The 27,414-nt window shown below is 36.2% G+C and overlaps 4 protein-coding genes, 1 long non-coding RNA gene and 1 pseudogene across 5 annotated transcripts in view; 3 read left to right on the top strand and 3 right to left on the bottom strand.

Moving 5' to 3' along the window:
* The window catches only part of LOC120147556 (T-complex protein 1 subunit gamma), a 41,218-nt gene extending 30,072 nt beyond the window's left edge, over window positions 1-11,146 (bottom strand). The window contains exons 1-3 of the mRNA XM_039160901.1: window positions 11,135-11,146; window positions 10,403-10,415; window positions 4,678-4,683 (exon numbers count right to left, since the gene is read on the bottom strand). The gene's annotated coding sequence lies outside the window, so the exon portion shown is untranslated. The remainder of the gene's footprint in view (window positions 1-4,677; window positions 4,684-10,402; window positions 10,416-11,134) is intronic.
* LOC120147564 lies at window positions 288-10,205 on the bottom strand (annotated as a pseudogene).
* LOC120147471 (NADP-dependent malic enzyme-like) lies at window positions 11,138-11,961 on the bottom strand. The gene is made up of 5 exons (XM_039160845.1): window positions 11,943-11,961; window positions 11,726-11,807; window positions 11,525-11,645; window positions 11,360-11,434; window positions 11,138-11,286 (listed from the first exon to the last, which is right to left on the bottom strand). The coding sequence occupies exons 1-5, from the start codon at window positions 11,959-11,961 to the stop codon at window positions 11,161-11,163; spliced, it is 423 nt and encodes a 140-aa protein (XP_039016776.1). The 3' UTR covers window positions 11,138-11,160.
* A 5,407-nt stretch (window positions 11,962-17,368) lies between these two features.
* On the top strand, window positions 17,369-18,054 carry LOC120147566. The gene is made up of 3 exons (XR_005518289.1): window positions 17,369-17,418; window positions 17,656-17,727; window positions 17,925-18,054. It is a non-coding gene; the product is annotated as an uncharacterized LOC120147566 (long non-coding RNA).
* Window positions 18,055-25,047: 6,993 nt separating this feature from the next.
* On the top strand, window positions 25,048-26,557 carry LOC120147470 (probable LRR receptor-like serine/threonine-protein kinase At5g63710). Its single transcript, XM_039160844.1, has 5 exons — window positions 25,048-25,353; window positions 25,439-25,509; window positions 25,582-25,677; window positions 26,004-26,345; window positions 26,436-26,557. Exons 1-5 carry the CDS (start codon window positions 25,214-25,216, stop codon window positions 26,555-26,557), a joined length of 771 nt encoding a protein of 256 aa, XP_039016775.1. The 5' UTR covers window positions 25,048-25,213.
* On the top strand, window positions 25,734-27,356 carry LOC120147563 (probable LRR receptor-like serine/threonine-protein kinase At5g63710). Its single transcript, XM_039160910.1, has 4 exons — window positions 25,734-25,893; window positions 26,004-26,345; window positions 26,436-26,827; window positions 26,905-27,356. Exons 3-4 carry the CDS (start codon window positions 26,744-26,746, stop codon window positions 27,214-27,216), a joined length of 396 nt encoding a protein of 131 aa, XP_039016841.1. The 5' UTR covers window positions 25,734-25,893; window positions 26,004-26,345; window positions 26,436-26,743; the 3' UTR covers window positions 27,217-27,356.
* Window positions 27,357-27,414: the final 58 nt, after the last annotated feature.

The following is a 27,414-nucleotide window of genomic DNA, read 5'->3' as shown; positions in this document are numbered from 1 at the left end:
TGATTATTACAAGATAATATTTGTTTATAATATTTCTTAACTATTGAGGACTTACACATACCCTGCAGACGCAATTATTTGAATCCAAAACCTATAGGAAGAACAACACGTGCAATGCATAATTAAATAATAATAATAATAATTCATTAATATATATATATATATATATATATATATATATATTTACGTAAAAAAAAATTAAACCGTATATAAACGTATCTGAAATTAGAGATATAATTAAGTCACCTACGCAATTTACATGTTTGTAACTAAGTAAATAAATTACATGTATGAGGTATATATAATTTTATGATATGATCAAGATGCCAGGGCTGATTGATTTCCCAAGTCTAAAAGTGCAAAATGAACACCTTTGGACGAGGGGAAATGGATGATACTAATAAACAAGGAGCACCTTTGAAGAAATGAAATATGTTATTTAATATCCCTACTAATAGATAAACTGACCTATAACACTGTAGCCTGTACAGGCAGTGAAGCCATTCCACCACCCGCTCTGCCAATCTCCAACAGATACTCTTTTACGACAGAAGCCGGAATAAGAGGACCGGAAATGTATAGATTGAAAGATTCGCCAAAAAAATCTGGAATGCTATTCTGAGGGCGGCAAAATATGAACAGCCCTTTTGTGCTAGTAACTGCGGAAACTAAATTATTTATGCGCAAATGCCTCATTACTCGTGTTATCGGTATTCTCTTCCGTATTTTCGTCAGCTTAAAAATTAGCTGAGACCATCAACTCTGTCGATAACATCCAATGCTTTCTCTTTGTACAAGCCAAAACCAACAATGGGAACCCCGGAAGGAAGCCTTTTCATCAAGGCCTTTTCCTTGCTTTGTCTTGGAGGAGAGTGTGCACTCTTGTTGAGGCGATCATGCTTTCTCAATCTCTTCCTCTCACAGTCAAAATCCAGACTTCTGCTAATCCCCTGGATTCCTACTTTCTTAGTTAAATCCTGCAACAACTTCTCTTCTGGAGTTTGAGCAGCAGTTGGCTCAGGTTTGGGCTGCTCATTCTTCTGTGTAGGTGTAACTTGGGTTGTGATAGATGTCTTCAAGCCGAGAGCGGGATTTGACTTTGATTTGTTGACCAAATAGTGGAGCCATAATAGTTGTTCAAGAATATAGGTTTCTGTTTTCTCTTTATCGGCATGGTAGAGTGTCTCAATCCAAATCACTTCAGTTGGCCCGGCTGAAGGCTTCCTGTTGAGCTCAGAACTTTGTTAAAAGAAAGAGGAAAAAGTCAATATTTCCTTTCACTATGGCATGTTTTGCTGATTTCTAACACCTAAAAGAATAAAACCAAGAGAATAAAGGGAAACCTATACTTACTCACCCTGTGTTTGCCCATTCCCCAACCCAACCAAAACCATGATGGGCTCTGTGTAAATGCAATGAAAGAACAAAGATGGTTAGAACATTTAAAAAATAAAAAGGGTCAAAAATTGAAAACAAACTAAATAAAACATAGATGGAAGCTTCTTATTTGTGGAATAGATTATCACTTTCGGTTCTTGAGAAAAGAAAACAGGATGACCATCTTACTTGGTTGTGTTAGTGGCAAGTGGAACAAGCCAATGCAACGTCTTCTCCATCTCATCTTTGACTTCTTTAACAGTAAGCTGGAGAATTCCATATGAACCGATTAGATGGTAACAAACATAAAATGATAACTGGCAAGAAAGCGCAGCTTGGTTGGCAAGAAATATAAAGAAAACATCCATCATTTTCTTTTGGTTTTAGAATTATTATTCTGTTTTTAGAAACAATCAGAATCTTTGCTTCAAAAATGAAATTGGAAAACATAGAATACCTCTTGTTTGACATGAAAAGATTGTAATTTTGGGCGTAGAGCTGATTTTATGGAGGGTGACAAATTCTGGTATAACGCATCCCTTGTATTTGCAGGAATAGACATAAGGAAGCTTTGAAAACATAAATCTATGAAGCAAAGTCAAAAAGACTAGATATTTGGTTATTCTAAGACAAAATACATGAAGCCAGTGCATCATATATAATAGGTAAAAGATAATCTGATTAAACTATTAATGTAATCCTATTGATACCCAAGTCAAGCAGGGCATTAGCCAGACTTTGAATGAGAACCATTCAAGCGACTGAAGATAAAAAGCAAGCACAAGATCAAGACATCTTTCCCATACACACTTGTTATCCTCATACATGCACATTTACATATGTATATGTAGAGATATGTAAACATACACATGCATGTTTGTATCTCTCTTAACTACTTTAGACAACATTTCGCCCATGCTTGTTTTCCTTTTAATTGTGGTTTGTCTAATTAAGTCGATATTAGAATGCATGACATGTAATACGTAGCATACACATTGGGTGTAGTTCAATTTATGCTATCAATAAGCTTAAAAATATCATGCTCCACACTCACTTATTTACAACAAATTTCAAAATATAAAAAAATAAAAGAAAAATGAAAGAATCAATGCCAAACAGGAATACATGCAAGAGTAAAATCAGAGAAGACAAACTCACTAGAGTATCAATTTGCATAATTATATTTGCATAGTGCAAAGCAAGGCCTGCAGGTCCCAATCTTTGACAGCTACTCACAGATCCTTCAGCTGATACTTCATACTCTATAAATTTCAAATAAAGGGGGGGGATTGGAACATCAGTATTAATATTTAATCCATGAACTGTGTATTGTTCAAGACACAAAAAAGGCACTTGCTCAAGTGAAACAAAGCACTAATTTTTAGATGGTAATTAAAATATACAGGAAGAAGAAAATCATATGTATCATGTCTCATAAGCTAGAAGTATGTAACTTTGTTTATTAAAAATTTAAACATTAAACAGTTTACTCCATTACATGGTCTGATCTGTTCCCAAGACCAAGAATTATCAGAGTGTAAAGGAATAGTAAGTATCCCTATTCAGAACAATTCGACATCAAAAACAGTATACATCATTACATGAACAACTAAAAGTTGAACATTTCATTCCATGGCCCAACTGTTCTAACACCTATTTACTATTGGGCTTCCTTTGACCTATTACCAATTGCTTTTAAGTTAAATGCTTAATTGCAACCTGTCTCATAAAAGCTCCAAGTTTTCCGTCTACTTTCTTCTCTACAAAAATGTTGTACAACAAGTATATTACTCAACTTTTTGTCCTTGTAAATAGCCAGAGTTTTAGTTGGGCATGCTCTTTGGGAACCAATGGCTTTGAAAGAAAGATGAGCACCTGACTTAAATATTTGGTATCAATCATGCTCCTGCATGACTTAAATATTTGATACTTGAAAATAGGAACATTAATTGAACGAGTACATACCATTACTACCAAATGCATAGTTGATCTCCAAGATCAAGTAATGGACGATATCCACAAGTTTCTCCATGACCTGCAACCAAAAATTACAGGTTGAACAATTAGCAACATCACATTTTGCTCAACAGTTAAGATTTCAGGAAATTAACTTATTAGCCAATAGTGTTTTCTACTTTTCTTGTAGGAAAAAGTATTAGTTAAAGAGAGAAGAATATATGGGAAAAGTATCATTGTAAGAAAATAAGGTTAAATGAAAAAAGTAATCTGCAATACCTCTTCTAAACTTCTGGACCAAAGTGACTTTTTCTTTAAATTTCTTACGTGCTTTGTTTGGCCTTTTAGATCAGCCCTCAAGATAGCGAGGCTGTCACCTGCATATTTAAGAAAATGATACAAGCTGGATATTTAATAGTTCGCAGAGAAACAGCTCCATCCTATTCAAGCTTCTCCCAAATTCTACACGACTATTATTTATGCATTTATTTTGGGTGGAAGGGGTGAAGGGAGGGGAAAGTAAAGACATAAAAGGAGAGATAAGCATGCAAAAGCGTTAAGTGAAACATAGAAGATTAAGACATTACCATTTATTAGGAAAAAATCAAAATAACCTAAGATTAAAAGTAATTCATATTTTTTTTTTGATAGAAGTTGGAGGTCTCATTAAAAACTCCCTTCGTATTCGTTCACACACTAAAGGTATGTTAACGAACATTGGAAGGAAGAAAAGAGTACCTCAAATATTATTGATAAAATACCCGATACAAAAGATACCACGGAATATCCTCTCATGGTGATGTACACCATTACAACAAACACCTTAACCTCATATGACCTCATCCAAAGCCACAGTCAAATCACCTTACTTCTAATTACACCACCAGTAGTAGGAATAAAACAGAACATAATACAAATTAAAAGCAACACCTACAACCATATAGACTAAAACAACCACGATTGAAGAGACAAGATCTAATGAGACTCGTCTTCTTCAGGAGCCCAAGAGTTTGGTTTGAATGAAGGTTCTATCTCATGCACCATGACCTTGAAGAAGTTGTCAGCAACCTTCAATTCCACCATCGCATCAATTCTCGCATCAGCCTTTGTGAGGACTTGAATTTTTGCCCGATCAAAGGATGATGGAGACTAACAACTTTCGTCGATAGCTAGTAATAAACCCCACTTATCAGCAATGTTCTTGAAAGTATCCCAATTCCATGCGTGAAAAGGAACACCCTCGCAAACTAACCATACTCGACGACACTCCATTACCAAACTCTCTGACCAAGCTTCGACTATGGAGAACCACTCTGCGAGAATCTTTGATTTATCGTTCTTCACTCTTCTCAATGAAGCATTGTCTTCGAAAATCATTAAAATCGCATTACCAGCAGCTCTCATTAAGGTGAAGCCAATGAGGCCCTTCGCTTGCATTTGTCTGGCGAGATGATCAATTTTGACAAAGTCCTTGCACCACCCCCACTAGACAATTGCTCAACACCTGAAGTTTTTCTTCATCAATAACACCTTCAACTTTATAATGATTCTTCCTTGAAACATCTTCCATCTCGGATTTGCGAAGAACACCTGTCGAGGACTTTCTCCAAAAGGACTGTCGAGGTTTGAATTTAGCAAAATAAACACCAATTTTGCTTCCGTCGATATGAGAACCATTCATTTTTGAGATCGCTCTCCTTGCTTCATCGAAAGTTGCGAAGCGAATGAAACCAAAGCGAACTCCTTTTGAATTTCTTTTATTTGGAATAAAAGCATCAAGAACCCGACCATGAGAGCGAAATAAAAATCCAAACCTCTTCCAGTGAATGTTCTCTGGTAAGTTATCAATAAATAACGTGTAGCATCCAGTCTTATCATTTCTGCACCCCTTTGAGGTGGACTCCAACAGCATCCTCTCATATTTCTCCCCCGCCGCAGTCCTACACTGCTTCTCTTTGGCCTTCTTCGCTACCTTCAAAGTCGGCGCCTGCTGCTCCACTCTCTGTTTATGAAGCTCCGATTCCGTAACCTTCGGCACCAAAATCTCCACTCGATTCGCCTTCTTATCCGGAATTTTCAAACTTTTTCCAGCCTCTTTATCCCCACTATTGGACTGACGGCCAGCCTTAGCCCCGAGAGATGCGGCTTCAACCCTCATCTCATCTTCTTCCACGCGTTTCTTGGTCACCTTTTCCTCCAGCACATGGACATCATAACTTGATGGACGAACTTCTTTAGGAACGGAAGATGAATTTGTTGTCTCCCTCCCAGCTGCAAGCTTCTCATCGACAGATTTCTTTAAGGTTTCTGCATCTTGCACAACTTCTCTTGCTTCCCTTAGTTTAGCTGAAGACTCTTTAACGAGCTGCTCAATATCAAGCCTTGTCTTATGCAATTTGTCATGTAATTCAGCGGTGTCTTTAAGTGAACCAAGGGAATTAATAAGGCGATCAAATGCCACAATAGCAGTTCGTATCTTGGAAATCCCCGCCTCCACAGACTGCAAAGCCGAAGCATGTTCTGTAGCTAGCCTTGGCTTTTGCCGAGAGGACTTGTAATGGAGAGGGGTAGCAAGACCCACTTCAAGTTTTCGGGAACTCATTTCTTTTGTGTTGCTTTATCGTTGAAGAAAAGCAAAGGAAGAAAGGGTGATGAACAGAACCAAAACTGCAGCTAAAGATCAGCGACGAACGTGGCTGACTTGATTGCTTGTGGAGAGACGACAGACGCAAGGAGATGGAGAAAGTAAAAATAATGACTATACTGCTGTTGTATATCGCGCCGTCGTTGGAGAAAAAGAAAGAAGAAGCGTCGCCAACAGCTAAAAAGTCGAAGGGCCACGTTTAAGATCCACTGAGTTGTAGGCTCTCCTTGGTGAAATGAAGCCTAGATCCTTGATGCTGGCGTCGAGTAGAAAAAATATGGAAGTTTTGGTGTTCAACGGCCACCGGAAGTGACGGCCAGCGCGGCGTCTGACGGCGGCGGCGGGTGGTTGATGATGGCGGCGGACAACGGGTGTAAGTCGGAGGAGAGAAAAATTTTCAAAAACGCCTGGGGAATTTGAAATTTGAAAACGCGGGTTAGAGAGAAGCTGGAGCTTCTCTCACTAACACGTCCTTAAGTAATTCATATTTTCATTTTAAAAAAGATCACTTAAAAGAAAAATGTGTCTTTATCCATCTCTAATGCAATGCTTGAATCTGGAATTGATATGCTAGTCTGGAGACATGAAACATCTGGATCAATTATTCTTGCTACAAAAAATTCCAAATACAAAGATCAATATATTCCGACAAATGAGTTAGAGGTCAACTATTCCATTCATCTATCTTTCTCAATTTTTCCTCAGATTTCTTATGTCAGTTCTCACACCTGAGAAGTCCCAAACAACAAAGGAAGCTAGCTTTTAGGGGAATAAAAACCATGATTACCTTCTAGTTGTTACTGACACGTAGCTTTTTTCAATCATGTCCAAGATTATGCCACATCAGAACTCCTTAATTTTTTTACCAGTCCTATCTAAAAGACTAAAACATCATTCTCTTAGCATGTTCTCAATTTATGAATGGCTATCTTTTTAATTGCCTTTCCTCGTCATTTGCTATGCTAGTTCTCACATCTGACTTCTGAGAAATACTAACGACAAAGGAATCTAGCTTTTTGACATGTAGCTTTTTGTCAACCATGTCCAAAGTTGTGCCACATCTATACGGGAACTCCTTTATTTTTGACAAGTCCTATCTAATGATTAAAATATTATTCTCTTAGCTTGTTCTCAATTTATGAATGACAGTATCTTTTAATTGCCTTTTCTTCTATGACCTCAAACTCATTTCAACATGTTTATTTAAGCAGCATTCATCTTATGGACTATTACACAAGGCATATCATATTTCATTGTCATTTTACAAAAAGCTCCAACAAGGAAGCTCTTGCAATCAATACTATGCCTTTAACGCTTCTTATATTATTCATATTTTATAATCCTATGAATAATTCAATTATGAGGTCTTGCAAATAATTGAACCTAATTACAGAACACAATACTTCTTGATTGGCAATAGCTTAGGTTACAACTAAAGCAACATATCAAATCAAGAGCGACTTAAAGAAATTATATACAAGCATCCAAAGGAGATGTAGAAGTCACCTTTCTGAGTGCCAGCAGAATTATCTTCCTCTTGACACTTACGCAAGTAATCTTGCTCAAATTTGTCCAGAATCTGCCATTCCTGGTATAGTTCCTGCAGTGCAAAAAGCAGTTCTGTTTATCCTCCTTATGATTTCCAATCTACTACAATACTAAAGTCCAAAACGATAATACATTGCACGAAAAAAATGAACAAAAAGTGCCTATGATATGTTGCCTCCTAGTACACCAAGGTTTACAGTTAAACATGTAATGCAGATCACAATTAAGGAAATAAAAGATTAAATACATTGGGAACCAAAAATAAGGACATTATTTAATGGTGAGCTAATTAGTATATTATAGGTTAGAATGGTCATCATCTCTTACCTTTTGGGGGTAAAGATATATTTTACTATTTGAACTTGGCTTCAAGGTTCAACTTGCTATCTAAGCTTTTTTTTGTCCAATTAGTTCCTTGTACTTGGCTTTTTGGTTCAAATAGGTACTTATGATTTTTAACCAAATTGAACCAAGAAGCCAAGATCATGTACTAATTCGAACCAAAAAGCCAAGTTCGAGTACCTGATTGGACCAAAATAAAGCTTAGGTGCCACATTATACCTTGAAGCCAAGTTCAGGTACCGAAATGTATATTAACCCTATTTGTTTGAGTTTTGTCAGCAGTTAAAAGTCTTGTACTTTTGGCAAATTCCAAATTTGCTGTAATCAGAATCATTTGAATATGTTTCAATGCTTTTAATACTCATTTGTTTGAAAGTCAGCTTTTAAAGTTCCCATGGACACTCAAGTTCTTACAAGAATATGATAGTTTGAAGTCTTTGAAAATAAAAGAAAAACAAGAGAAGTCAATAGAAATATAAATATATACATAATATATTAATACTCAGTGAAATGTGAAGCATAAAACTTACAGCTGTATATTGAACTGAAATCATCAGCTGCTCAATCACTAGTTCTGCTTCTTCCTTCAATTGTTTTTGAGGTAAAAGTTCTCGGCTGATTCTGGAAAATTAAAAACAAAATGCATCACTCAAAACAAAGCACATTAGCACATTGAAAACAATATACACTGAACTATTATATAACATGCATACTTCTCAAAATAACGTTCCAAGCTATGCCATTGACGATCCTTTGAACGGTTTCCAAAACGAATTACTTCTCCCAAAAAAGTTTTCAATTCTTCCCTGTGAACATTGAGTTAAACAGGTTCTTAACAACAAAATTAAGCATGAGTTATTAAGTTCTTAACAAGACCATTCTTGGGCACACTAAATAGTAAAAGGATAGACACAAAAAGGCAGCATGATTAGTTGAAAGTACTATCATGGGTAGTTGAAACCATTATACCTTTTGTCAGCTGCAACAATCCTCAAGAGTTCATTCATGTCTTTTAGATATTAAATTTTGAACACCGTTGGTGACCAGCACCACCTCATTTAAATGCCTTATATTTCTTCTAGAAAGGGATTGCATAAGATTTGAACCCTTAACGATCGTGTTTGCTACCTCAAAGGCTAATATTGAAAGTTCATCGCCTTTAGTTGCCACTCTAGAAGCAAATCCTGCATTAGGATTTAAACTTGTCATGCTACTCCCAAGAGTATCCAATACCTCCACTGCTTTTCCTAGTCCAACTGATCCAGCCTTCCCTAAACGGGAACTGACCTCTGAAACCTGCAATGTAAAGGGCAGGATCATTTTTAAGATTGCTAACGAAATCATCACCAATGGCCACAATATTAAATAACATATGAATTGGCTAGAGTTCACAAGAGTTCCTTAAAGGAAAAGAGAAAACCAAAGCTGGTGAATGAACGGAGTTTATTAAATTGACCGTACATCTTAATGCATCAACAAATAGCCTCCTGTACAAAAAACTCATTTCAATTGAACTTTTATGTGGCATTTATCCACTCGTATATTTATATTCACTTTCCATATTTAGTTTTCGTTCAACCATATTCTGTCCGACATGGAAACCTCACCCAAGGAATCAACGGCCCAAGTACGGTGGCAGCGGAAGCTTAAGCTAGTTCAAAAAGAAAGCAAAAGGAGAAACTTATAAAAAGGGGCAGAATTTGAAGATTACCTTAGCAACAGCAGCCTGAGTGGACCTAACTGATCTAGATTTCTGGGACATGGCCCCTGTAAAACGCGGAATCCCATCGTAGAAATCATCAGCAGAATCTTCGATTCTCTTCTCCGTGATTTCCCTTACTTGGGGTGGATTCATCAAGCCATTTTGAGGAATATCCTTGCTCTGGTAATGGTTAAGATTACCACTGCCATAGCCATTTCCAACCCCTTCATCTCTAACGCCGCTCCTCGAACAAATCCCGCCCATTATTCAGCTTATCCTGATTATTATTACTCCACTCCAACACTAAAAATATACAAAAAGAGAGAGAGAGATGAAGTTGAAGGTGTTATGTTACCAGCATATACCCAACTAAAGAAGAAAATGGAGAAGTTCTGAAACAGAGTAGGATTTTCAAAGAAAGAAGAAGTGAAAGTCCACCCAATCGCCATATAGCGCCGAGTATTTAATGTATTTTTATACTTTAAAATAATAGAAAGATTGAAAGTATTGTAATGTTTCTCTTTCTCTACTGCCTGTCTATTAACGCAAGGCAAGCAGGTGGCAGGTTGGACTTAGCGAAACAGGGCAGAATTTGTCAAAGGGTAAACTACGCCAATGGTCACTGATGTTTGGTTAAATTTTCTTTTTCACCACTAATGTTTCAAAATTTACAAATAAATCACTAACGTTATCGTTTGTGACAAAATGATCACTGACCGTTAACAGCCGTGACGAAAAATACAGCTGGACCGTTATCTGTTGAGTTAGATCGTTGACCGCCATTTTGACCTGCTCTTCTTCTTCTTCAACCCATTCCCCATCTTTTTCTTTTCTTCTTCTTTCTTTCTCTTCACTTTTCTTCACTTTTCTTCTTTTCCTCTTATCAATATGTTTGAAATGATTATGCTGTTAAAACCCACCAACCTGCCCAGTTGCCCTCCTTTGTCGAAGCCCAATGTAGAACTCATCCTTCAAACAACTTCTCATTATTTGTGCCGACATCGATGGACACCGGTAAACACTATAAAGCAGAATCAATCAATATGAGAGCTACAGAGTATCATCACAATTGTTGTTTATATCAAAGTTCACTTCTAGTTCTCCAACCATGTAAAATTTCAGCTTAAGAACCATAAATGTAGATCTCAAGAACATCAAATGAAGAACTCGACGATGCTTAGTGTTGAAGGACAATCCCCCCCCCCCCCGAGTGCTGTGTACAAAGCCAATTTCCCAACAGGAATTCACATCCCCTGAATTTCCAACCGAACAATGGCCAAAACTAGTTATTCATTTATTTCACAGAATCCCAAAACTGCAATTTAAACTAAGCACCAACAAAAATGTTTCTAACTAAAAGAATTGGACTTTAAACAATTTCACCTGACAGCCGAGATCCCCAAGGCCCAAAATACGCTCACCATCGGTTACGACGATAACTTGAATACTCCTTTCCGGCCAGTTCTTCAAGACATCAAGAACTTTTCCCCTGCATGTTATGATTGAACAAAGTCAAGCCAGTCCACTCGAGGATTCAATTACATAGGACAAAGACACATTCATACTTCTCTTTCAAGCTTATATAAAGACCCTACGAACGCCTGAAGATGCTCCCGTACTTCTGGCAAGCTTCGCCTACAGTTGGGGTGTAAACAATTGGGAGCAGATCCTCAACATTATCGATCAGCAGCTTGTAAAACAGTCTCTCATTCCTTTCCTGTTAATGGTGAATGTAAAGAATGAACAACACCAAAGCTTAAAGTGAATGTAAAGAGAGGTACAAGAGAGACCTGAAGTTCCATCATGGACATGTATTTTTGCAGGGGAACTTGATATTTCCTGATATTGTTCATCAATTTCTTCTCCTAGGAATTATAACACACACAAAACATGAATTAATACTTCTTAAAATCTGGGGAATAGCCAAAAAGGGGTTTGAAATTATAGTATGAAACCTGAAGCTGTTGAGTGACAACAGCAGGAGGGAGTAAACCACGCAAGTAGTGAGAATCTCTTTCTTTCTCAGTGAAGGCAAGCCTTTTGTTATGGTGGGGATCCCTCAACAATGAATATCCACTGCAACCATGGAAGAACAGTTTAAAAACCCATAATAAAAAACACAAGCTTCACAAGAAAAAAAAATGAAAAAGGGTGACCTTGCAACAGAGTAAGTCCATGGGGTGACGAGTTGGTCCTCGGTGGCGTAATCCTCACCGTAAACATCCTCAACGCCGCCACCTACGTACAGATAAAATAATCAATCCCAGAACTTGAAGAAAAATAACACTGGGATCAGCTGCGTTCGATGTACTTGTTCAACTATCGCATGAATCAAAACGTCACTGTCATGCGCTAAGAAAAGGTGGAAAAGACCGCTTCTGGTACCGGTCATTGTAATAATAAACTAATATATGTGGGTGCAAGAGGCGGCTGGGTGGCTGATTTAGGAGTGACGTGGTGGCCAAGTGGTGGTGGTAGGTGGCGGAGATGGGTCATTTGTCATTGAGGTTTCATGTGTGTGATAAGAGGAAAAGAAAAAAAGCGAAGAAAAGTGAAGAGAAAGAAAGAAGAAGAAAAGTGAAGAAAAAGTAGATGGGGAATGGGTTGAAGAAGAAGAAGAGCATCAAGTTAAAATGGCGGTTAACGATCTAAATCAGCAGATAACGGTCCAGTTGTATTTTTCGTCACAGCTGTTAACAGCCAGTGATCATTTTGTCACAAACGATAACGTTAATGATCTATTTATAACTTTTGAAACATTAGTTGTAAAAACGAAAACACACACAAACATCAATGACCATTGACATAGTTTACCCTTTGTCAAAATGTCAAACATCCAAAACATTTCTTTCTTTTGCTTTATTATATATTTGGCCCCTAAACTTGTACTTTTTTTTTTGGATAAATCAGAATTTATTACCTAAAATAGAAATGTTATGCTACAACAAATCAACCAACAAAGAGACAATGCAACCTAAAACAAAAGAACCAAAGATTTGTTAGACTATACCCCAAGCATTACAAAGCAATTGGTTAGTACTATCAAGTCTATTAATAGCTTTGCCCCTAAGTCTAATGCTAACAGTTTCAATAATGTCATTAAGCCAAATATCGATCGATCTTTGCCGACCCTGAAAAATACGTTGATTCCTTTCCTACCAGATGAAGTAGATAAAAGTGTTCCAAGAAATCTTCAATAAGGTGGTGATAAGAGACTTCCCTCTTCAAGTTGTGCTAGCCCAAGATACCATAGTTTCCCAAGTAAGAGGAGGAATAGTCATATCATTCAGTTGCAAAAACGCTTTCCAAAGTCCAACATCAAAAGGACATTAAGAGAAGAGATGATCCCACGATTTTTGATCTTGCCAACAGTTAACACATGTGGTTTCAGAACATAAACCCAGTTTCTGCAACCTATCACTGGTTGGTAACCGATTCAATAAGGCCATCCATGAAATCAAACTGTGTTTTGGGATATACAAAGGATACCAGATAAGTTTGTGCCAACAAACCTTCATGCGTTGTATCCGAATCTTGTCCCAGACTTCCCTAATCGGCTGATGAGCAGCCGAGACAATAGGGAATGCAATTGATCTCAACTTGAGAATTCGACAAAAGCTCCAGCTGACGTTAGATCCAGCTTCAAAATTCCAGAAATCATGCTCCTTAAGAACATAGGATTTTAGCCATGCAATCCATAAAGATCCGTCACCTGCTAGAATTTTTCTAATAAGATTGATGGTACAAGCTCTATGCCCAGTGTTTTTCAAACCCAGACCTCCTTCAGACTTCAACAGACATATGAATTCTCAACTTGTACCTTTCTCTTTCTGCTAACCCTTTTATTTTTTCCACATCAACCCCTAACTTGTTTTTCGTTAGATCCATCATCTTTTAACGGTGTTAAGTAGATAATGACATGGCATTATAAAATAATATGACTTTTTAGATAAAAATAAAATAATATTATATTTAAAATTTCTATGAATAAAAAAATCTTTCAATTCATCATTTTATAAATTATATAATTTCTCACTCAATTATTTTTTTAACTTTTATTTTAATCAATTTAAAATTTTAAATATAATCATTAAATTTTCAAATTACTTATATTTTAATCACTCAATTGTTTAAACTACAAAATATATGATATATAGATTATTTTAACATTTCTGTTATGACATTTTAATTTTTATTAATGTTTATTATCATATATGATTTAAAATAAATAGAAAAAGAAAAAGAAAATAATTAAATTCTAATCCCAAACATTGAACCCTAATCCCAGACTCCAATGCTTCATGCTTGATCTTAGTCAATCACCCCAACCCCTACCAACCACCCCTAAACCCTCATTGATCACCCCGCCTTTAAAATATGGTCGACTACTCCAAATCATCATCGACCTCACCTACGTTGTTGTAGATCTAAGATTCTCACATATTATCTCAAACCTTAAGCTCCAGCTCTCACTGTCCTTACCATTACAAATCCGAAAATTCTTACTAAAAAACCTTATACTCCAAAATTCCCAACTTCTAGCAATCTAGGTATTCAATCGTAGATTCCAACAATCAAAACTCGACATGTAACATATCTCAATTAGATAACAATTGAACGATGAAAGGGTGTAAATTGAAGTTATTAGGTTCGAACTTTAATTTGATTTACATGGCTTTTGGGTTGGTTTAGGGAGAGAAAAACTTTCATTTGGCACTGGTATTAACACAAATGGTGATTGAATTTGGCACAGGTATTAACACAAATGGTGATCGAAGCATGACGACGCACGATAACCATGATATCAACGTTAGATTTGTGAAGTTTAAGTTATTTTTTGATTAAACATACTATGAATTTGCATTTAGAGGGGTCCAACGAGTTTGGTAGGTTTCAAACGTCTGATGAAGTCTTTCTTTTTCTATGCGGACCCAGTCACCATTTGTTTAAGTATACAATTTATTCTTAATTTCTAGGGTAATACACAAATGGTCTTGTTTTGTCCCCGACTATTAAAAGTTACACAATGATTATTTAAATATATGATATTTATTTTGTTCAGCCATCAGATTATTAAAAGTTATAAAATGATCATCCGACTATTTATATATTCTAAACTCGTTATTTTTTGTTAAAAAATTAGCGGCCGTCTGAGCTGAACATTAACTTATTAACTAAGATATGATAAAATTATATTTTAATAATGCATATTGGAACTGTCGTTGCTTTCAACCACTAGCTCGACGATATAATCTTTCAAGCACTAACTCCACAATATAATGTAAACGCAGTTTCAATACATAAAATACAACAAAAATGGTTCTAAGATCAAGTTTGATCATATCTCAGTCAACGGATTAATGTCCAGTTCAGACGGCCATCAAATTTTAACAGAAAATGATGAGTTTCTAACATATTAATAGTCGGTGACTATTATATAACTTTTAATAGTTGATAGATTGAAAAAGTAATATCCTATAGTAGGAGGACCATTTTTGTTCTTTACCCTAATTTCTAATGGGCCTATCTACGCCTGACTGCTTTTAGTTTTCTTTCTTACTTGAGGGCTCCAGCTCGCGTAGAATTTAAGATCGGGTTATTCGCTCAAATCTAGATAAAGTAAAATTTGGTTTATTTAGATGCCATCTAAATTATTATTTATTGATTAAAAATATTAATGAAAATTAATTTTTAAAATTTTAAATATTTTTATATTAATAAAAATTCAAATTTTCGATACAAGATAGGTAAAAATAAATTTAGACGAATAAAATAAAAAATAAACTGCAATTCTACCCGTAACAAATCTAAACTCCAAGTAGATTTGATGATGTTATGGAGTAAAAGAAGAAGAATCACAACAAAGAGGTAGGAGAGAAATTTTATATTATTATTTTTTTATGTGGAGTATATATAATCCTTTCTTCAAATATTATAATATATATATATATATATATATATATATATATATTAAGTTAAAGGTGATTATAAAGTATTATATGTTTTAAGTACTCTCAATCATTCGACAATGAACGCTTCAATCACATTTACAGTCATTGGTGCTCAAACCTGTAACTTATATAAACAACAACGATTCTTTTAACTACTGAGGAAAGTTGGTTCGTGCTTATATAATATATATATTATAAACACATTTAAAATTAATATATATAACTCATTTTTATTGGTTGATTGGATTCTTAATTTGAATAATTGAAAATTGACCAGCTAAATTGAAATAGCCTAGAGAGAGAGAAAAAGAAGAGAAAATCACATATACAGACTAACTGGGACGATTTTATAATTCAAATATACCGTTCCCTAATTAATTATTAATATAATATTCATATATAGCCTTTAATTTTTGAAGCACTCTCATTGATAGCACCATTTGCAACTTATCCCAATCTCAATTCCATATTCAGAGACCCAAGAGCTAACTCTGGACAATCATTGAATGTAAGGGACCCTCTTTATCGACCCTTACCCATAACTTGTCCTATCAAGTTGTACAGAGGTGGGTGATTGTTTAATCGAGTCAAGATGAGTAAAGAAATTTAATTTATTTGAGTTGACGATTCTTATTTTATAATTCAGATTTGATTTAATTTTTTTTAAATTGAGTCGAGTTTATAAAATTTGAGTCGAATCGAATCGAGTTTTTATTTAAATTTAATTGTAAATATTTATAATATTATGATACTATTTGATTCCAATTTAAATAATTTTTTATAATCATATACAATACATATATATTTTTTTATATGTGAGATATGTATATCATACAAAGTCGAAGATATTAACTCAAACTTGATATATGTACAGGGATAGTCTCATTTTTAGTGGTTGGACTTGGGAAAATTGTTGTCATGGATAACAAAGCACCCCCAATATAATGATAAATTATTTATTGCCAATGGAAACTTTCTTTTATAAAATTAAGGCATGAAAATAATAGTTAAAAGATAAAATTTGATATAAACTAAACTAATATAATATAAATATACAAATATTATGGGTAAAGTAGACAAATGGTCCCCCAATTGCAAGGTACTACTTTGTTGAATCCTTCGACTTTTAAAAGTTATAAAATGGTCATTCAACTATATGATATTGCTTTGTTGAGTCTATCGACTATATACCAAATTTTGTTTATCATATTGTCCGTAGTTCTTCCAAAAGTATTGGTTTATCATATTGTCCGTAGTTCTTCCAAAAGTATTGGTTTAAATAAGTCAACAATCATAGATACATAGGAATAGGTATATAACGGTAAAACAATGGTGGGACTAGAAGAAGAATAAGAAATGAAGAAGACACTTCTAGGAAGCTTTCAGTTGGGTAACGTTTTCTGCATTATGATGCAAATTGTTGCTATGGAAACTTATCCCCCAGGATAGAATGCCTACTCACAGAAGAAAACGATTGCACTTCAAGTTCTTCTTGAACACACATGAACCACGAACCAAAATAGAGTGAAACAAAAGAAATTTCTTGAAGAGAATATCATGCAAAATTTCAGAGTTAATTGTGTGAAATGAATGTCGAAGGAAATACCATTTCATGAATAGACTTGTCATTGGTGAAGATCCATTATTTTTATAATGAAAGAGCTTGTCTTAATCGATTCATTTTCGAATTCTCTTACGATGGATTCGAATCCCATAGGCAAAAATTTTATTTGGATTCATGTTTAATGCTTCTCCAAATGTTCAGGAAACACTTTGCTTGAGTTTCGCAAGGCTCTCAATGATTCCAGTGGTCGAATAACTGATTGGAGCAATAATCTTGTGAGTCCCTGCTTTAGCTGGTCTCATGTCAACTGCAGGAACGGGAATGTCATCTCCTTGTAAGTTCACCAATTTGAGTTGTGGTTGATTTGTAATGGAGGACTTGCTTATTTTACAATAATTGTATTACTCGCATGGTCATTTTCAATTGACATTATGTGAATCCAATTACTTTTGGTAGAGGTAAGATCCTTGGACAGACCCCTACTTTACATGACAATCTACGAAAACTCCACATCTTCTGTTTTTCAATGATAATAACTAAGAATAACATGTGAATGCATTAATTGGCGCAGGAATCTTGCTTCAAATGGATTTTCAGGAACTCTTTAGCCTTCGATTAAGAAACTTAAGTTTCTGGTTAACTTGTAAGTCATAATGATGCTGAATTCTTCATCATTCATTGAATTGCATTTATCTGTGATTTGGTATCCTGTAGAGTAAAAGGTTAGTAAAATGTTATACACTAAATAGTTTAGTATATATATATATATATATATATATATATATATTATCTTTCCATGGTGGTGAGTGAGAGTCATAAAGCATTTGTCTATTTTTGCAGGGATTTACAAAACAATAATCTAACTGGTTTGTTGCCTGATTTCCTTGGTGATATGGTGCACCTAGAAGTTCTGAATCTTGCAAATAATAGATTCAGTGGTTCCATTCCAGAAAATTGGGGTCAACTATCTGTTGGTAATACTCAATCCCACATAGTATTGGAAATATTATTGGGAATGTGTATTTATGGTTTGGATTTCCCACTTTCTTGTTGAGTGAAAGAGAACAAGGGGGACTCTCGAGCACCGCTGCCGCCGTCGTCCGTCTCGTCTCGTCTCGGCTCGTGGTATACTATATTTTTAGAGAAAATTCTTGAGAAATTTCTCTTTGAAAGAAACAAATGGAAAAATGTGAAAGATTTCAACTGATATTTATAGACTACTGATAACTGTTTAAATTCAAATGATAACAGCTGGTTTATAAGAGTTATAAGAAATTAAACAGTTTTTCCTAAATTAAATAAAAAATATTAAGATGTATCTGGACTGATTTCCAGCTTTGTACAGAGGAGACAAGCTGTTAATATCAGGAGTTACATGAGTTATTTGATTTAATTCCAGGGGTTACATGATATAATTTCGGGAGTTATAACAGCTGAATAATGATGCAATGAACCTAGACTATTTTGAGTCAGGTTCATCTAGACGTTTCAGCTGTTACAAAATAAGAGATTTAATCCTGAAATTTTATGGACGATTTTAACCCTATTTCTAGCCTATAAATAGAGGGTTATATTCAACTTCTCAACTCACTCTCAACATTCATAATTCACTCTCCAAGTGTTTTCTAAATATTCTTTATGTGTGCTTTCCGATAAGAAGAGCAATACCATCGGCAGTCCACTCCGATTTTGGGTGTACGGAATTTGGAGCGACCGTGTTAACCTCGGGGGGCAGTCTGCCTACAGCAACGATTACACACATCTGGGTGAATTCGTTTCTAAGGCAGTGGTTATACCACGACACGGTTTACGAATCTATTCATTTTAATTACTGTTTATATTTCCAGTCAGTGCTAACGGTGTAGTTTTGCAGTTCATATATCCAACAATTTAGAAACGAATTCTATATACTGCAATCATGTCAACACCTTTGAGCAAACTGATACCCGATCTTTCCAAGCTCGATGCACTTGATGGAAAGAATTATAGAAGGTGGTCCCAAAGAATCATGATATTCTTCGAGCAACTTGATCTTGACTACGTGCTGCTCAAGCCACCACCTATCATGCCGCCAACCCCAACTACCAGTAATGATGCTGATGCAGTCATCAATGATGATGCCTTAGCAACTACCGCTGCTGCACTCGCTACCTACGAGAAGTACGAGAAAGACAACAAAACGGTGCGAGGACATCTGCTCAGTCACATGTCAAATAAATTATTTGATATGTTCCTTAGAGAAAGGAGTGCCAAGACAATATGGGATACTCTCGATAAAAAGTATGGTGCGAATGATGCTGGCATCAAGAAGTATGTTGTCGGCGAATGGCTCAAATTCCATATGACTGATGACAAGCCGATAATGGATCAAGTCCATGACTATGAGAACCTAGTCGCTGACATCATCGCCGAAGGGATGCAAATGTGCGAGATGCTGCAAGCCAATGTTTTCATTGAGAAGCTGCCCAAGTCCTGGTCCAACTACCGCAACTCTCTTAAGCATAAGAAGAGAGAAATTTTGCTTGAAGAGTCGTGGGCCATATGAAGATTGAAGAAGCCAACCGTTTAAAAGATAAGCTTAATAATTCTATGAGTAATTTATCTTTTAGAGCTAACTTGGTTGAGTCTAAATTTAAGAAGATCATGAAACGTGAGAATCAAGACAAGAAGACGAAACCTCAGAAGGCTACCAACTTCAAGAAGTCAGGAAATGCCAAAACTGAAGGAAATACGCTAAAGTGTTATGTCTGCGGTTTACCCGGCCACAAAGCTTACCAATGCCAACACCGCTCAGACCGCTCAGACCGCCAGAATGACAACAACCCACAGATGCACGTTGTAGAAGAAGATGATGAGATCATTGCTACGGTGGTCTCAGAAGTCAATCTGGTGGAAAATAGTTCGGAATGAGTTGTTGACACTGGCGCTTCAAAGCATTTCTGCGCAAGGAATGAGTTTTTCATCAAATTCGAGGATGAGATCGTAGGTGAACGTGTGTACATGGGGAACTCTAGCAGCTCTGAAGTGCTAGGCAAAGGCAAAGTTTTACTCAAGCTGACCTCTGGTAAAACTTTGACTTTAAATAATGTTCTGTATGTACCCGCCTTGCGTAGAAATTTGATAAGTAGTGGGCTTCTGAATAAGACATGCATTAAGTTAGTTTTTGAGGCAGATAAACTTGTACTTTCTCGAAATGGTGATTATGTTGGGAAAGAGTTTTTAAGCAATGGTTTATTTGTCATAGAAACTCAATTTAATGAAAATAAATCTACCACTTCTGCTTATATTGTTGAATCCATTGATATGTGGCATGCTAGATTAGGACACGTGAATATTCATGCTTTAAAGAAATTGATAAATATGAATGTTATGCCTAAACTAGACACAACTAGCTTTAACAAATGTGAAATTTGTGTAGAAGCTAAGCATACTAGACCTCACTTTAATATTGTTTCTAATAGAAAGACTGAATTGTTAGAACTTATTCATAATGATCTAGTAGATTTTAGAAACACTGAAAGTAAAGAAGGAAAACACTACTACATAACTTTTGTAGATGATTATTCAAGATATACAAAAGTTTATCTCCTAAGGACTAAAGATGAAGCTGAAAACTTCTTTCTTATTTATAAGGTAGAAGTTGAAAATCAGTTAGATAGGAGAATCAAACGGGTTAGATCTGATAGAGGTGGTGAATATGGATCTATTTTCTTAAAAGATATTTTTGAAAAGAATGACATAATTCATGAAACTTCAGCCCCTTATTTTCCTCAACAGAATGGTATAGCCGAAAGGAAAAATAGAACTTTAAAAGATATGATTAATTCTTTACTAATAAGTTCAGGGTTATCTGATAACACCTAGGGGGAAGTCATTCTATCGTCAACTCATATCTTGAACCGAGTTCCTCATAAGAAATTAGATTCTACCCCATATGAATTGTGGAAAGGATATGCTCCTAATTTACAATACCTAAAAGTGTGGGGGTGTCTGGCTAAAGTGGGTTTGCCAGACTTTAAGAAGTCCACCATTGGACCTAAAACCGTTGATGCAGTATTTATAGGGTATGCTACGAATAGTGATGCATACAGATTCATACTTTTACAAGATTATTCTATTTGTGAGTCAAGGGATGTTATTTTCTTTGAAAATACTTTTCCTTTAAAGGAACCGAGAATAAATATTGAAACACAAATAGAATATATTCCATCAACTTCTTCTAGTAATCATACTAGGTCTTCTGGACAAATTGTTTTTGAGCCTAGAAGAAGTAAAAGGCAAAGAGTTGAAACCTCTTTTGGACCAGACTTTATTACTTCCTTTATTTCTGAGATAAATGATTTAGACTCCATTTAAGATCCTATAGCTCAAATTTTTCTGTTAGATGAGGATCCTAAAACTTTTGAAGAAGCTATAAGATCTATCGATGCTAGTTTTTGGAAAAGCGCTGTTAATGATGAACTAGAATCGATAATGTCTAATCATACTTGGGAATTAGTTGACTTGCCTAAGGGATTCAAACCAATCTCCAACAAATGGGTCTTCCGGAAGAAACTAAGGCCAAATGGTTCGATTCAACGGTACAAGGCAAGGTTAGTCATCAAAGGGTTTACTCAAAGGTTTGGTTTAGACTACTTTGATACATACTCTCCCGTTACAAAAATCTCAATGATTCGTGCATTATTTGCACTAGCCTCTATTCATAAGTTGTAGGTACATCAAATGGATGTTAAGACTACTTTCTTGAATGGAGATCTAGATGAGGAGATTTACATGGAGTAACCACTAGGTTTTGAAGCACCTGGTATGGAAGGCAAAGTCTGTAGACTCAAAAAGTCACTCTATGGACTTAAGCATACTCCTAAACAGTGGTATGAGAAATTTCATAAAATTATTCTTAGTTTTGGTTTTGTTATGAATTATTCGGATGCTTGTGTGTATTCGAAGATGTTTGACACTGAATGTGTTATCATAAGTCTTTATGTTGATGACATGTTGATTTTCAGTTCTAACATTGAGTCCATTAACAAAGTTAAAAATTTCTTGTCCACTAAGTTTGAGATGACAGATTTGGGAGAAGTAGATGTAATCTTAGGAGTCAAAGTTACCAAAACTAAGAAGGGATTTTCTTTATGTCAAGCACATTATATAGAGAAAGTGCTAAAGAAATTTGACAATTTTGATGTCGTCCCTATTCGAACTCCTTATGACCCTAGCATACATCTAGTTAAGAATAAAGGAAGTAGAGTTTCCCAAATTGAATATGCTAAATTAATTGAAAGCTTAATGTTCTTAATGAACTATACTCGACCTGATATTGCTTATGTTGTGAGTAGACTGAGTAGATATACTCATAATCCGAGTGGTGAACACTGGGTTGCTCTTAAACGCTTACTGAAGTATCTTAAGGGTACTTTGGATTGGAAACTTGAGTTCGTTGGCTTTCCTGCGGTACTGGAAGGATATTGTGATGCCAACTGTGTTTCTGATAATGATGAGGTAAGCTCTACGAGTGGGTATGTTTTTACTTTGGGTGGAGCAGCAATCTCGTGGAAATCATCAAAACAGAGTTGTGTTGATTGTTCTACCATGGAGTCAAAGTTTATAGCTCTTGACCTAGCTGGGAAAGAAGTCGAGTGCCTCAGAAGCTTGTTAGCAGATATTCCGTTGTGGGGAAGACCGACTCCTCCGATTTCATTATTGTGTGATTCACAAGCAGCGATATGTGTGGCTAAGAACCAAGCTTACAATGGTAAGAAAAGACACATTCACATAAGACATGAATCTGTTAGACACTTAATAAAGAATGTAGTGCTCTCTTTAGAGTATGTGAAGTCAGAAAGGAACCTAGCAGATCTACTTACCAAAGGGTTAAGTCAGAAACTGGTCCTAGATTCATTGAGGGGGATGGGTCTAAAGCCCATTGGTTGAGGAATTCATGGTGGATACCCAACTTAGTTATCTAAGTTCCATGAGGTCAAAAGAAACCATGGAAAGACTCATAGTGCACATTCCTACTGCCTATCCCTATGATGAATAATGTGCATGCTCAGGATGAGTTTGTTAAACTCTTAATAAATTCATAGCCCAGAATTTGGGTGGTCTTAATGAGAAAGACTTGATGAATTTACCGATTTGGGATGAATATCTATTCTTAATAAGTTCATAACCCAGAGTGAGTGGGTAGGAAATGATGAACTTACCGACAGAAAGGTTGAGTTTGTTAAACTCTTAATAAATTCAAATCCAAGTATTTAGATGGTTCTAGTGAGAATGACTTATTAAATTTACCGATAAATGAGGTTGAATATTTATTCTTAATGACTTCTTAACCCAGAGTTTGGGTGGTTCATTTATAATGAACTTGAAGAAAGTCACCATACCCTTTGTGAGGTTGAGCTTTTATAAAAGCTGTTAATTATTTCATATCCCTATTAAGGGTGGTTTATATCGAGATAAACTTGATGAAATAACCTATGTAAGTGAAAAGGGTTAGCCACCTTCTATGAAAAATGTTGGGCCATTTTTCTAGTACACTTACTAGAATCCTGAGGTAAGATGACCAAATATATACTTTTGTATATATATATATCTTACACATCGAGGACTCAGGTGGATGAAGGGGTTAGTTGTGTGTTATGAGTTTACTCACATCTTAGAAAATTCCAGACTAGTTTCACTTATCTAAGAGAAGGATTGCTCATCATCACTATGTACTAGTTCCAGATACGTTCACTAGTGCTTAAGCAACTAATCTCGCTATTGCTCTTCTGGAAAGTTTGTTTTCGAGTTTCAGAAGAATTCTTTCGCATTAGTGGGGGAATGTTGGTAATGCTCAATCTCACATAGTATTGGAAATACTATTGGAAATGAGTATTTATGGTTTGGATTTCACACTTCCTTGTTGAGTGAAAGAGAACAAGGGGGACTCTCGCGCACCACCACCGCTGCCACCGTCCATCTCGTCTCGGCTCGGCTCGGCTCGTGGTCGTGGTCGTGGTAATACGTGTCTTCGACACGTCCGCGCGGATACTATCTTTTTAGAGAAAATTCTTGAGGAATTTCTCTTTAAAAATGTGAAAGATTTCAACTGATATTTATAGGCTGCTGAGGACTGTTTAAATTCAAATGATAACAGCTGGTTTATGAGAGTTATCAGAAATTAAACAGTTTTTCCTAAATTAAATAAAAAATGTTAAAATGTATCTGGACTGATTTCCAGCTTTGTACAGAGGAGACAAGCTGTTAATATCAGGAGTTATAGGAGTTATTTGATTTAATTCCAGGGGTTACATGATATAATTTCGGGAGTTATAACAGCTGAATAATGATGCAATGAACCTGGACTATTTTTTAGTCAGGTTCATCTAGACGTTTCAGCTGTTACAAAAGAAGAGATTTAATCCTGAAATTTTATGGATGATTTTAACCATATTTCTAGCCTATAAATAGAGGGTTATATTCAGCTTCTCAACTCACTTTCATCATTCAGAATTCACTCTCCAAGTGTTTTCTAAATATTCTCTCTCTGTGTTTTCCGATAAGAAGAGCAAGACCATCGGCAGTCCACTCCGATTTTGGGTGTACAAAATTTGAAGCGACCGTGTTAACCTCGGGGGACGGTCCGCCTACAGCAGCGATTATACACATCGGGGCGAATTCGTTTCTAAGGCAGTGGTTATAACACGACACGGTTTACGAATCTGTTCCTTTTAATTACTGTTTATATTTCCAGTCAGTGCTAACGGTGTAGTTTTGCAATTCATATATCCAACATTATCCAATTTAAAAACTCTCTAAGAATGCTCTTTTCCCTTTCTCACAAGCAAATGGATAGCAGGATTTGATAATATTATGCTACTTGAACTCCTCATTTTCCTTGAAGTACTTGCACATGACACCTGTGTCCTACACATATTCGAAGATGGGTATGGGGTATAATCTTCCTCATATATGGGAAAGAAAAGAGACAAAAATCGAGCATACGTGTTTTGTATGCATATTGATATTCGACAAGTCACCCCTAAATCCAATTAAGATATAGTTTTGGTATTTAATGGAACCATTCATTATATGTGGTTCTATTCCATAATAAAATTCTTGTTTGATAAATTGCTTCAAACTTGTATATGAGTCTTGTACTTGTGGTGTTTATTTCTCTACCTTACCCTCTTTCATACTCACAAATCTTTTTATCTGGCAGGGATCTTTCATCCAACAATATAACTGGAAGAATTCCAAGGAACTTGTTCTTGGTTCCAAGAATCAAGTAAGCTTCATAAGAAATTCCATCTCCTTTAAATTGTAGTAACTCTTCTACTTGCTACTCCCTATTGACAGTGTTATTTTGTCAGCTTCAATGGAGCACATCTTGCTTGTAGCTCAAGCTTGGAACAACCTTGTGTTTCACCTACTACGTTGTCTGGTTTGTTCTCTGTACCAGCTTTTTTACTACATTCATTTCACATGTGAGCTTGAATGTGGTCTGTTTTTGTAGTTTCAATCAATAGGTCCAAAATTAGAATTGTTGTAACCTCTGTAAGTTGTGCTGCTATCATACTTCTGTCACTCGGTGTTCCTACTACGTTGTCTGGTTTGTTCTCTGTACCAGCTTTTTTACTACATTCATTTCACATGTGAGCTTGAATGTGGTCTGTTTTTGTAGTTTCAATCAATAGGTCCAAAATTAGAATTGTTGTAACCTCTGTAAGTTGTGCTGCTATCATACTTCTGTCACTCGGTGTTCTCTTCGTGTTCCTGTATTAACAAATACAGAAGCTTAAGCGCGATGTTTTCGTCGATGTCACAGGTGATTTTCTGTTCTTTATTTGTGTTTTTCACATAACGTTTTAGGACATGGGAAGTCTATTTGATTTCTTTAGTTTGTAGAAGTTGACACTTGCAGTTTCTGAACTTTAGGTGAAGACGACCTCAAAATTTCCTTTGGCCAGCTACGGCGATTCTCATGGCGTGAAATCCAACTCGCCACCGATAATTTCAACGAGGGAAACATAATTGGACAAGGAGGGTTCGGAAGAGTTTATAAAGGTGTCCTCTCCGACAACACCAAGGTCGCCATAAAACGCCTCGCGGATTATTATAGTCCCGGCGGTGAAGCCGCATTCCAGAGGGAAGTCCAGCTCATAAGCGTTGCAGTTCACAATAATCTTCTACGGCTGATCGGGTTCTGCACAACGTCGTCCGAAAGAATTCTTGTTTATCCTTTCATGCAAAATTTAAGTGTGGCGTATCAACTCAGAGGTACTTGTCCTTCATGATTTGCATCAACTATTAACTTGTGGCAGTCATGTGCCATTTTTACCATGGTTTACACCTGAAATATTTCTATAGATCTAAAACCTGGAGATAGGGGCTTGGACTGGCCAATGAGGAAACGTATAGCTTTCGGAGCAGCGCATGGTTTGGAGTACCTACACGAGCATTGCAATCCGAAGATAATACACCGTGATTAAAGCGGCAAACATCCTTTTAGAAGACAATTTCGAAGCTGTTCTTGGCGATTTCGGGCTCTCAAAGCTTGTCGATACGAAGTTGACTCATGTCACCACTCAAGTACGAGGTACCATGGGTCACATTGCCCCAGAATATTTGTCCACGGGAAAATCTTCTGAAAAACGGACGTCTTCGGATACGGTATAATGCTTCTTGAACTTGTAACCGGTCAGCGTGCAATAGATTTTGCTCGGTTAGAAGAGGAAGAGGATGTCCTTCTACTCGATCATGTAAGATTTTATACACGATTGAACTTGTAGCTTTTTTGTGAGGATTGCTTCGGCTGATGGAAATTTGATGTTATCAGATAAAAAAGCTGCTGAGAGAAAACAGGGTTGATGACATTGTTGATGGGAACTTGAAGATTTATGATCCGAAAGAAGTCGAGACGATTGTTCGAGTTGCACTGCTGTGCACCCAGAGCTCGCTCGAAGACCGGCCAACGATGGCGGAAGTGGTGAAAATGTTGGATGGAGTGGGGCCGGCCGTGAGATGGGCGGAATGGGAGGAGCTCGAAGAAGTAAGGAACCGAGAGTTCATGCTTTTCTCCCATCAGTTCACTTGGGGTGAAGATTCAACTGTAGACCAAGAAGCCATACAATTGTCCAGAGCCAGGTAACCTACACATGTAATCGGTTTTCAGCTAAACTTTGGAGGGCCATCAGATTTTGTACATATATGTCAAAAACATTGGAATTATCTAAACTTTATGCTTATTATCTAATTACAACGCTGCATGTCCTCCTTGTAATGCGATATGGTATGTAAAATGTAAGTAATATATATTGGGGACAAGTCATTTATTTCCTCAATGCAT

Source organism: Hibiscus syriacus, unplaced genomic scaffold, assembly GCF_006381635.1.
Source record: "Hibiscus syriacus cultivar Baekdansim isolate YM2019G1 unplaced genomic scaffold, ASM638163v2 tig00110940_pilon, whole genome shotgun sequence".
Lineage (NCBI taxonomy): Eukaryota > Viridiplantae > Streptophyta > Magnoliopsida > Malvales > Malvaceae > Hibiscus > Hibiscus syriacus.
Note: the sequence above shows the minus strand (reverse complement) of the source record. Positions and strands in the feature narration are given on the sequence as shown.

Excerpts from the sequence above, each read along its gene's own strand:
- LOC120147471 (XM_039160845.1), bottom strand. Across the intron at positions 11,435-11,524 it reads TTGTCACTCAACAGCTTCAG|GAGAAGAAATTGATGAACAA; the intron begins GTTTCATACTAT and ends TATAATTCCTAG. Across the intron at positions 11,287-11,359 it reads TGTCCATGATGGAACTTCAG|GAAAGGAATGAGAGACTGTT; the intron begins GTCTCTCTTGTA and ends CACCATTAACAG.
- LOC120147470 (XM_039160844.1), top strand. The coding sequence starts at position 25,214 with ATGAGTCTTGTACTTGTGGTGTTTATTTCTCTACCTTACCCTCTTTCA. Across the intron at positions 25,354-25,438 it reads TTCTTGGTTCCAAGAATCAA|CTTCAATGGAGCACATCTTG; the intron begins GTAAGCTTCATA and ends TTATTTTGTCAG. Across the intron at positions 25,678-26,003 it reads TGTTCCTACTACGTTGTCTG|GTGAAGACGACCTCAAAATT; the intron begins GTTTGTTCTCTG and ends TCTGAACTTTAG.
- LOC120147563 (XM_039160910.1), top strand. The coding sequence starts at position 26,744 with ATGCTTCTTGAACTTGTAACCGGTCAGCGTGCAATAGATTTTGCTCGG. Across the intron at positions 26,828-26,904 it reads ATGTCCTTCTACTCGATCAT|ATAAAAAAGCTGCTGAGAGA; the intron begins GTAAGATTTTAT and ends TGATGTTATCAG.